The sequence below is a fragment of the Filobasidium floriforme genome (assembly GCF_021052385.1).
Source record: "Filobasidium floriforme strain CBS 6241 chromosome Unknown HD553scaffold_21, whole genome shotgun sequence".
NCBI classification, from domain to species: Eukaryota; Fungi; Basidiomycota; class Tremellomycetes; order Filobasidiales; family Filobasidiaceae; genus Filobasidium; species Filobasidium floriforme.
Window position 1 is genome coordinate 244,479 of NW_025763642.1, and position 10,313 is coordinate 254,791.

The 10,313-nt window shown below is 53.4% G+C and overlaps 4 protein-coding genes across 4 annotated transcripts; all 4 read right to left on the reverse strand.

Annotated features, from left to right (window-relative positions):
- Window positions 1–72: 72 nt before the first annotated feature.
- Window positions 73–1,123, reverse strand: HD553DRAFT_113848 (ribosomal RNA methyltransferase FtsJ domain-containing protein). Its single transcript, XM_046176441.1, has 4 exons — window positions 536–1,123; window positions 403–456; window positions 193–316; window positions 73–126 (listed from the first exon to the last, which is right to left on the reverse strand). Exons 1-4 carry the CDS (start codon window positions 1,069–1,071, stop codon window positions 124–126), a joined length of 717 nt encoding a protein of 238 aa, XP_046034062.1. The 5' UTR covers window positions 1,072–1,123; the 3' UTR covers window positions 73–123.
- Window positions 1,124–1,335: 212 nt separating this feature from the next.
- Window positions 1,336–3,039, reverse strand: HD553DRAFT_113998 (uncharacterized protein). Its single transcript, XM_046176442.1, has 7 exons — window positions 2,943–3,039; window positions 2,717–2,880; window positions 2,577–2,630; window positions 2,367–2,514; window positions 2,208–2,295; window positions 1,757–2,144; window positions 1,336–1,686 (listed from the first exon to the last, which is right to left on the reverse strand). Exons 1-7 carry the CDS (start codon window positions 2,994–2,996, stop codon window positions 1,563–1,565), a joined length of 1,020 nt encoding a protein of 339 aa, XP_046034063.1. The 5' UTR covers window positions 2,997–3,039; the 3' UTR covers window positions 1,336–1,562.
- HD553DRAFT_316988 (uncharacterized protein) lies at window positions 3,024–6,423 on the reverse strand. The gene is made up of 5 exons (XM_046180698.1): window positions 6,288–6,423; window positions 6,196–6,226; window positions 4,846–6,125; window positions 4,295–4,774; window positions 3,024–4,228 (listed from the first exon to the last, which is right to left on the reverse strand). Exons 1-5 carry the CDS (start codon window positions 6,348–6,350, stop codon window positions 3,392–3,394), a joined length of 2,691 nt encoding a protein of 896 aa, XP_046034064.1. The 5' UTR covers window positions 6,351–6,423; the 3' UTR covers window positions 3,024–3,391.
- Window positions 6,424–7,831: 1,408 nt separating this feature from the next.
- On the reverse strand, window positions 7,832–10,056 carry HD553DRAFT_316991 (uncharacterized protein). Its single transcript, XM_046180699.1, has 5 exons — window positions 9,227–10,056; window positions 8,897–9,005; window positions 8,682–8,774; window positions 8,529–8,603; window positions 7,832–8,456 (listed from the first exon to the last, which is right to left on the reverse strand). Exons 1-5 carry the CDS (start codon window positions 9,767–9,769, stop codon window positions 8,173–8,175), a joined length of 1,104 nt encoding a protein of 367 aa, XP_046034065.1. The 5' UTR covers window positions 9,770–10,056; the 3' UTR covers window positions 7,832–8,172.
- Between the last annotated feature and the right edge of the window lie 257 nt (window positions 10,057–10,313).

Here is a 10,313-nt window from a genome sequence, read left to right on the forward strand (position 1 = left end):
GGGGCGGGTGCAGGAAGCTGAATCATGCCATATCTTGTGGCTCCCTCTGCTGCCCAGCTCCGTAATGATATTGTTCGCAATTTCTGGAGATGCAGTGTGGGGTTTCAAGTGTATTACGGTGCATCACTGTCAGGAAACGGTCCCATCAATCTTCCCTGGTCGTCCCCTCTCCGGCCTGAACCCGAGACAGACGAAAAACCCCTCCGAGCTCTCCGACCGTGAACTCTCCGGTTTGACGTAATGCACCCGGTCAAAGATGGGTTCAAGTTCGGTCTTCTTGAAGAGCGAAAAGTCCGGGTGCGCAAAGTGTTTCAAGCTAGGCGGTAGAGGCATGGTGATGGATGTCCAGTCAGTTCTGGTAGACCAGGTAATGGTAAGCGTGGCATGGAGATTGCAACCCACACGAGGTTTCCTCCTTTCCGAGATGACGGGGGGAGCGGCCGTTCAGGCGTCGGTCTGTCAAAGAGACAGCATCGACGAATCTCAGCCATACAACCCCCTGATACCAATGATGGAGAGGCGAAATGTGACTTACTCTCCTCCTGCAGTAGGCCTTCGAAGATAATGCACCGCAAACATCAAGGCCGAACGACACAGCTCCAAGCTGTTCTCGACATCTCGTATCCGTACACCCGTCATGTTGGCCATCATGTCAGAAAGAACAGCGTCCACCTCGACGTTCCTTGCACTCGATCGTCTAGGTAAAGTTTTGACGAGCTGTTGATAAATTTCTGGTGACAGAAAATCGCCTTGGATGAACGATACCTGCTCGTAGCCTTCTCCTAGGTCTCGGACGGGCAAGAGATCTACACCGATGACCCGGCCCCTCTTGCCGACCTTGTCTGCGGCGACCTGTGCCCATCCCCCCGGAGCGCAGCCGAGATCGACGATAGTGCCTCCAGCAGGCAAGATATGAGGATACCGTTCTGCCAATTGAAGCAGCTTGTATGAAGCTCTCGATCGGTATCGACCGGAACTTGACCGCGAGTTGACGAACGGATCCGACTGTTGTCTGGCGAGCCAGCGATTCGAAGAGCCGCTCTTTTTCAGTAAGAAAAGGCTCGGGCGCATATCGACGTGTTGAAGCGTGGCTCTGGAGGCTTGTATGGGGGTCCTGTAGTAGAGGTCGGCATTGTCATTATCATATGCAACATATGGAAGATACGTGATATCATAAACAGTTCCGAGGATGATGCCCGAGTTGATGATGTCACGTGATAAAGATCCGTCGGAAGTAAATTCGGAGGCATCCGCCCAAAGTCCTACCTATGAAACAAGATCATTCGCTCATACGAAGCAGACTTTGATATCCCAGAGATTTCCAAAGAGGATGCTCAAGGATGACAATTATTGTGCTTGATCTGGCCACATGATGTAATCGGACATTCGCCATCCGCGGGAATACAGACGAACAGACACGGGTGTTTCTTGCTTTACCAAAACCGGCGGTATTAATCAGTCGATTGATGTCGATACGCGGTTACCATCGTGGGACGATAGAGCTTAGCTTCGATTTCAAAGCGTTACATGAAGAATTCAGTGATTTAAAGGTGTAGCTCCGACTATGCAGCGTAAGGCTTGATCACAGGCTCGGAATTGGTTCTCGGAACATTGCTGAGGAGGGTGATGGTGTCTTTGAAAATCTGACGTTGAAGACCCGCGGTCTGTTTGAATAGGTCAGGGTTTCTACAGAGCGAGGAATGTCAATCAACCCAAGGCAGACGTCAATGATTATAAAAATCATCAAGCGACTTACTCGATCCCATCGGTTAGGTAGGAGCACCAGCGCGATTCGAAACGAGAGCGATCCGGTACTCCGCCGTGCTGTATCGTATCGGCAATAAAGTGGAAGGCGACAGGGCTGACGGTTAATGTGAAATGATCCTCGATTCTCAGCAAGCTGCAGAGCTCTTGCGCCGACGCCACGGTAGCTCCCGGCAAGGCGCTGGTAGGGTTAATGATCTCGGGCTGGATCACATCGTCCGTGATTGTGTAGACTGAGAGGGTCGGAACCAATGCCGAACCACCTCGACGATTGTGGGCCGCGAGGTAGTTGGAGCCGATGGTTTGCTGGATTACTGAAGGTCCACAACCGCCCTGCAAAAGCATTTGAGGGAGGCAGACCAGAGGGCCCTCGGCGGTACCTGTATGTGAGGGATGTATGACTTTAGTGACATGTCGCCTCGATATTCAGGCGGAAGACCTACCGAAAAAGTCCCCAGCGATACTGCCGAACCCAGACACAAGGGGCCTCAAAGATGGCCAGAATGCCAAAGCCCACTGGATGTTCAGGTTCTATGCCAGGGAGGCGGCCGCCGATTATATGAGCATGAGATCTTGGTGGCAAACGTTGCGCTTGAACCTACCCCCTGAGAGTGCCCGATAACGTAGACCTTTCCGTTTGCCGACTTGCCCGCCAGGTCCTGAATGTTATAAGCCACGTACTCTGCGTTGACTTGAGCGTCGTCGAGTGACCGGCCAGGTATAGTGACGTAGCAAACATCATATCCGTCGCTGGAATGAGGAGCTCGGATTCAGTTTCGTCCACAAGTCAAACAGAAATCCCCCCAACTTACCCGTATGACGGTAGCAGCTGGACATAGGGGCCTGTCTGCCAGGTCTCTTCGCCCCTGATGTTCGACAAGATGTGTTCGTACATCAGAGCCTCGCATGCACCTGGGCTGTCGTACGCAAATATCTGGACTGTAGCACTTACGTGGACGTGGTCCCGTGGACAAGGAATACTATGTCTCTCCCCGTGATGCCGGTAGGGCACGTTACAGTCGAAGTGTAAGCCCCGCAATCGAAACTATAGGGCGCATCACCAGCGGTACTAGGGCACGCCCGCTTGATCAAGCTGTTCTCGCGAGATTCGAGAGGCTGATTGGTTGCCTTGTGGTCAGCTCGAGTCCGGACCCGGTTAATCTGCAAGCAATGCTTACAGCGGCGATAGTTGCACATGCGAGCAGGAGGAGGCTCAGGGTCCGAGAAAACATCTCTCGACACGGTTCGAAATCGAGTGCGGCCTAAATATCGACTTAGGTTTGGGTATACATTCGATGGTCGCGAAACAGTCAAACCAATGCTGCAGGGTTGTATATATATATATTTCTACAAGTGAGAACGCAAGCGAGAGCCGGGCGAGTTCTGCATTCGGCATCAATTCGATGCGACGTCGCACTAAAACGCCAGACTTTAGCGCGCAAAGCCCCGTGTTTCGCTTGTAATTCGATTGAGCACTGACGGATCCCCGGTTACTTTTGTTTAGCCGCTAGCTTCGAATTGGTGCGCACTGAACCGGGGACCGAATGATGTTATCGACATCGACTTGATCTCTATCGCTCTACATTTACACATCCTGCGACTTCGGTCCGGAGTGGATCCAGAGAGCTCACAACGTAATCAGGTCTCCATGACATTCCGGACACCAAAACACCGCGTCATCACTGATCTGGGACGCGAACGTCGGACCTAAATGAGCCAGATGATCGTCCTCCTCTGCGATTACATCCGACGAAGCGATACTCCGGCCACCAAGGGACGAAGGGGGCCCGCTCATGCGGGCTTTGAGCATGGCCAGGGAGACCTGCCTCTTGTGGCGCATACTCGGTGGAAGTGAGGCATCTATCGACGCCGATGGTGGAGCGACCTGGAGCGGGACCGGAACCGCAATCGTCGCAGATCGTTGACCGTCCGATCTTGGCGTTGCGTTTCCAGCAGTTGCAGACATTTCTCCAACAGCTCCGTTGCGACTCGCCAATTGCGACCGTAGTGAAGCTAACTCCTGCTCCAGATCTCCAATCTGCTTGGACATGTCGTGGACCCTGCTCGTCTGCTGATGAGCCTCTTCTTCGGCTCGACGTATAGCCGAGTCTCGTTCAGAGAGATCTATCGCGTGCTGAGACTGCATCGCAGCGATGGCATCGTCCTTCGCCGATCCAGCTGCGATGGTCTGCTCGGCGGTGCGTAATTTTTCCTTCAATTCCTTGACGGACGGTCCTATCGTATCCATATCGTTTTCTGATAGTTCCAGGACGCTCGTCAAGGATTGCAGCAGTGTTCTCGATCCGGCGGCTTCCGTCTTGCTCGCGTCGAGATCATTAGATAGGTTTCGGTGCTTCTCTTGAGCTTCCGCTTTTTCCTGCGCGAGCGCATCGCGTTCAGTCATCAGAATGTCTTTTTCGACGTTCATTTCTGCATGTTGTTCATTGATAGACTGTATCCGTCCCTGGAAGATTCAAGCAGCTGATCAGCGAAACTTTATAGTGAACCTTTTGCACACTGCGCAACTGACCTCGAGCCCCGCAATCTTCTTCTTCTGCTCGGTGATCGTCTCGCCCAGACCCTCGCGATCCTCCGCCAACTGACCAATCCTCCCCCTAACTTCTTCCAGCTGTTCGAGGAGACCCTTATTGTCCTCTTGTAGCGCCTGCTTCTGCCCGATCGCCTGCTCAGCTCGTTTGGACTCCTTGGACAATTGCGACCGCGACTGTTCTAATTCCTTGACCGCAGCCGCATGGGACTCTCTGAGAGTGCTCAGTTCGCTCGTTGTCGTCTGAACATTGCCACTCGCGTCAGACAATCTCGATTCTACTTTAGCGAGCTCGGTTTCCGCTGCAGAGGCTCGTTCTGAAGCATCTTTGTATCGTTCCTGCAACTCGTTGTACTTTTGGCGAGCGTCTTCGATCTCCTTGACGTTGTCCTCATGCTCTTCTTTGAGCTTGGCGAGCTCCGACTCGGTATCACTTTTCTTCTGCTCCAATTCGCCTTGAGCCTGCAAAACGGGACGTCTCGATTAGTATTTCCGCAACGCACTGACCTTCCACCCTGACGTTGAGCTCTGACCTGTTTCAACTTCCGTAATTCTCCCTCTAGCATACCTCCTCGCTCCCTCTCACCCTCCAACTTCCCTTCGAGCGCCTTGCGCTTCTCACTCTCCTGTTGCTCCGAACTTCTAATCTCTCCTTGCAGCCTTTCCACCTCGCTCTCCAGCTCTTCCACTCGTTTCCTCAAATCTCTATTCTCGCCCTCTGCCCGCTCTAGTACCGTGTTGCTGTTTTCGAGCTCGCCTCGCACCGAATCGAGATTTCGAGCCTTGCCCTGCTCCTCCTCCAATGCCTCCTTAGTCGATGCCAGATCCCTCTCGAGTTGAGAGATATGACCCTGGGCCTCCTTTAACAGGTTGGAATCCGTTTGAAGCTGAGATTTTTGGGTTTCTAGGTCGGTGATAGAGGTTTGGAGGGATGAGACATGTTCCTGCAAGTCAGATATCCGATGTTGCAGCTCGGTATTCTCGCTTTCGAGCTCTTTGACCCGGAGATCTGAACTTGAGACAGGGGAGATCGTAGCGTCTTCGGTCTGCGGTACCGATGATGCAGCAGGTACGTCATCATACGGCTCGTCCGGCTGTGCTGTAGGAGCGAGATGCTGTTCCCTGACGACAGCCTTCAATGGCTCCAAAGATTTTACGTCTTTGGCAGTCGTGGCTTCATTGGGCGCTGCAGCGTCCTTCGCTTCGTTTGATGCCGCTGCTGCATCGTGCGGTTTCCCACCTTGCACCTCGGCCACGACCTTTTCCTTGCTCGCAGCGTTGTTGATCTTGGGGGCATCCTCGATCTTCTGCACGCCGTCCTCCACCTCCTCCACCTGTCCTGATTCTTCCTTATTCTCCGCTTTGTGCTCCGTCTCCTTGGTAGCCTCCTCGGCTTTTACCCTTTCTTCCTCCTGGGCAGCTTGCTGCTTTTCTTGAGCCTTTTTCTTCTTCTTTTGGGATTTGGAAAGGGGTTGTTCGAGCTCGGGCTCAGCCTCAGGCTTGACAGGAGCCTCAGCCACCTCTTCTCCTGATTTCACCTCTGTCTCAGCAGGAATCGCCCCGACTCCCTCGTCCTGCGAGGATACCTCGCTAGGCTTAGGCAGCTCCTCGGTTGGTTTCGTTTCGCTAGCCTCTGGTACAGCTGCTGCCGTCGATTCTCCGGGTAATACATCCTCTTGTTTGACCTCTGGTGATTTCGAATCTGGTTCTGGAAGTGCCCCTGTGGCGACCGGCTCGGGGCGTCTTTCGTCGAGACTAGGCCGGGCTGAACCCGAATCGACAGAATTGGCTGCGGGACTAGCTTTGCCCTCGGCTGAGCATCCAGGTCATCCGGTTCAAGTCAGCTTTAGAATTCCTGAAGCCAGAGGTATTGCAATACAAACCTTCCGCCTTCTTCTTCCGCTTGGCTGCCAGCTGAGAGGGAGCATCGATGTCAGACCACGCTGTTACCAGAGAGGTTGCGAAGTTGACATACCAGCTTCTTTGCTCTGGCCGCTTGTGCCTTTCTCTCCGCTTCCTTGTCAGGATCAGACGACATGGTTTCCTCTTTTACGGGGCGGACTGTGTCGAATTGGACATCTGTTCTAAGTACCTTGCCGAGAAGACTAATAGGGTAGGGGGTATACACAAGGTAGATACGAAGGAGTGCATGAGAGTGATATCGATCGTCATCTACACCTACAGCGTGGGTTGTATGCGCGTCGCTGCCGAGGCCGAGGGCAAGGTTGACCTCTGACTACTCCCAAGTTACTTACACCTACCCTCTCGACTGAACGACTTGACATCTTACTTTGTACTTTGACCCTCTCGAAGCATCCGAGTACCCTCTGATATTGCCGAGATCAAGAAGCAAAAAAAAAACGACCCATAAGATAGCGACAATGGTGAATATCCCTGAAGCGCCTTCATGTCTTCAAATGCTCGACCCGAACTGACGAATCATTCACTTCTGTTATGCTACAGCCTCCTCCTACCAAATTGGACAAACACCACGTGTCTTTCTGCTTTGACAAGAACCGGGTCATGTTCTCGGTACCTAGTACCACGTAAGCCGCGCCGCCTGCCTTGAACTCCTGTTAGTCTCGTAAACAAGCTTATCGACCCTCGATTACTGCTCGGGATTACAGCACGCTAGCCCAGCTCAAAGAGACCTTCCTCAGCGCCCTGCCTCATCTCGTTGCCGGGCCTTCCGAAGAGACTTCCCTACCCGGTCTAGACGCCGAAGACTTGGCCGCCATGGGTCTCCCGCCCCCTTCCTCTGCCCCAGCCGCGGCTTCTTCCTATTTGTCCCGTATCGAATCCACCTCGGACTTTGTGCTCTGGCAAGCTCGTCGCGGAGTGGATATGGCCGCTGGACCACAAGCAGGGACAGACGGATCGGACATTCTCGGGTGGTCTTCTCTCGAAGGGGATGTCAATCACCCGGATTTTTCGGCGAGGACTGATCAGCAAGGGTCGAGAGAGAAGAGCTTGAAGAGGATGATCAAGGATATGAGCCAACCGGTTTGGGGGAGATGGGTAGAGGTGTTTGTTAGGTGAGTCGGAAAATTTCTGTTGGACATCTTTTCTCCCTGTCGCATGGAACTGCAGGCTGATTGCTACCCGTGTGAACGCAATCTATAGTTTCAAGCAAGATGGTGAGCATGCGAGCTTGACGGCTATGTAAACGGAAACGTTGCTGATATAGACTATCTATCTGCCTCTCTTCTCAGATGGAGAGTTCTCGGAACCGACTGTCGACCTTCCGAAACTCGACGAGGACGAGGCATGATCACGACTCGGCCATTTTTGTGACTTGACTATGAACGACCTTGACGACCAGAGAGAAGACCCAACAATCCGCTCGCTCACCTGCCTGCAATCCACGCTTTCCCAACACTCATGGTCTTGTATTCGCCCAGTTTGTAAGCTGAAAGAGCTGTCCACCTGGCTCAAACTATGCAACAGATAGACAAACTACATGTATCAATACAACAACCAAGAGCATAACGGAATACAATACAATGCAGGTTACAAACACGTGCAGCCTGATCGCAGGAGAGGAACCCGATTTCCTACTGTGAAACCTCCCTAGTCCGGCCTAGGGTAAGAATGGAAACTACTGCTGACGTATTGAGACAGTCCATAAAACTGGAAGAATACAACCTTGTTTGTTGTGAGAGGATGCATCGAGAAAGAGGAGAGAGATGTGATAGAAAGATCCATCCTTGATAGATGCCGTCAGGTCCGGAGTGTATAGCGTGATGGGGTCCGAAATAGCGGGACCGATTTGGAAGATCGCTTCTTGTCTTGCTCCGGATCCTGTCGTACTTGTACTTTTTCGTCTGTTGCCTTCTATATGCCGATCGGTCTCAATGGTATCATTGGATCAAGCACTTGCAACCCCCTCCGTGCTCATCACCCCCGGCCGCCCTCCTCCCAGTCTGCCCCGTGGTCCCCTGCGTCGCTGTCGTGTTCCCCGCCCCTGCTCCGATTGCAGAAGTAGATTCAGCCCTCGCTCCGGGCGGGACGTGCGGACTCCCGCCGGTCCCTGAACCAGGAGCGGCCGTAGTCGGGATGTTGCTCGAGTTCTGCCTGGAAGACAATCCCGAGGGTCGAGGGATGGTAGGTAGTGAGAAGGGGAGGATGGATTTCTTGGGCGGTTCTAACAAAAGTGGAACGGTGAGTGTTAGTTCCCGTGCTTCGTCAGACGTGATGCTAGGGGTAGAAGGCGTACCTTCAGGAGCAGGTGCGAACGTCCGGATGGACAAATGCACAATGGTAGAGTTCGGTGCCGGTTTCAGGTTGAGCGCTGCACGATACGCAGGAGCAAGAACACCTCCGTCAGCCCCCCGTCCCGATCTCGCCGCTCGTTATATCTGACGCTGACCAGAGAGTACTTCGGGATCCGTCAACATCCTGCCCATGAATAACAGCCTGAAATAATTGGGCGCTGGGGGTCTGCCTGGCTCAGGGTTCCAATCTATCGTTACCCCCACATGCCAAACCGAGACAATGACGAAAAAATAAAGAACAAGGACGATCTGAATCAGCACAAGAGACTTGCAGAGTGCAAGAAAGCTGAGACCGTGCAGTCGGACTTACCTGCCGGCCATTCTCCCCAAACCAGATCCTTCAGATGCCCGATCGTCGTCGTCGGTGGAAAAGCGAATGTGTGGGATTGACCGGACATGAGGAGGATCCGAATATTGAGCTGTGTCGATCCCGAACGATGAGGACGAGGAAATGCAGTAGGTTCCGAAGTAGTTGCGGGAAAGACAAGAAGAAGGGAAAGAGAGACCGAATCGTATGGTCCGCGAGGGATGACGAGGTTGAAAGCATACGAAGACGCAAGTACATCATATCTCGATCAGCAAACTCACGCTCGCTCAATCGAATGAGAGCCAAAAAGGCGGGGTAAAGATGACGGCTAACCTTTGGTCCCTCCATCACGGGTTCCAAAGCCCGATGCTTGATCTCCCCCTTCTCCCGTTCCAACGAGCTCCTCGGGCTATCTACATGTATGATGGGATGTTTGACGTCGATCGGTTCTAGGTCCAGAGCATCATTATTGTTATATTTGTTGGTGTTGATGTTGGTGGTATCGTTGTTGGGGATGAGTTCCGCGATCTGGAGGTTGAAGGGAGGCTCGGAGGCCGTGTGAGGATCGGCGGATACCGACGTGCTAGTAGTCGGAATCGCAGGAGCCAAGTCGGATGATGGATTCGACATTGTGATGATGGGCAGGTCTGATCCGGACTCGAGTTGCGATTGCGATTGCGGCGGGTAACGATCCATGCTCGCAACTAGACGTTGATGACTTTCCCTTCCTTCGCCTTGATCGTATTGCGAAGACCTGGATTCGCCGTAACCCTGATCCGTGGTATTCAAGATCGTCCCAGCACCCGAGTGAACATGCTGTCCGTTGTCGTCGATGGTGTTGATGGTGGCTACGTCGACGGCTCGCTCGGCAGACATTGCCGATCGTCAGCAGTGGACGTGTTTAGCAAGAAGAGCTCGCTCGACCTCTAGGTGCGGAAAGAGGCAGGGACCGGGGATGCGACGACCAGGTGGTATGAGGAAGTGGGACGGCTGAAGAGAGGTTGAATCCGGGAGATGAGAAGAGGGGGTTTGGTGTGTACGTGTGTACAAGGAAGTGGATAGGAGTGAGAAAGAGAGAGAGATCTGCAGCGAATGATTCCGCGACTCCCGGCAGGCGGAGACTGATATAGTGCGACGACGACGACGACGACGACGACGACGACAGCGGCGAAATCATCTCATAGACACACTCTCTGCTCCTCGTCCTTGGCTCAGCACCATGAATGTGGAGGGACCTCGATCACCGATCTCATGTTCATCTCCCCTGCGACCTTCGCCCCGGTCTTCTCATCGCCCAATTCACTCACGTACGCGATCGGCCGGGCAACCTTCCGGCGCGGGGGAAGCTGAGCGAGCAGGAGAGTGTCTGTCTCTGTGCTCCGGGGCCTGCTTGGCACGAGGTCGCTAGCCGAGCAGGCAG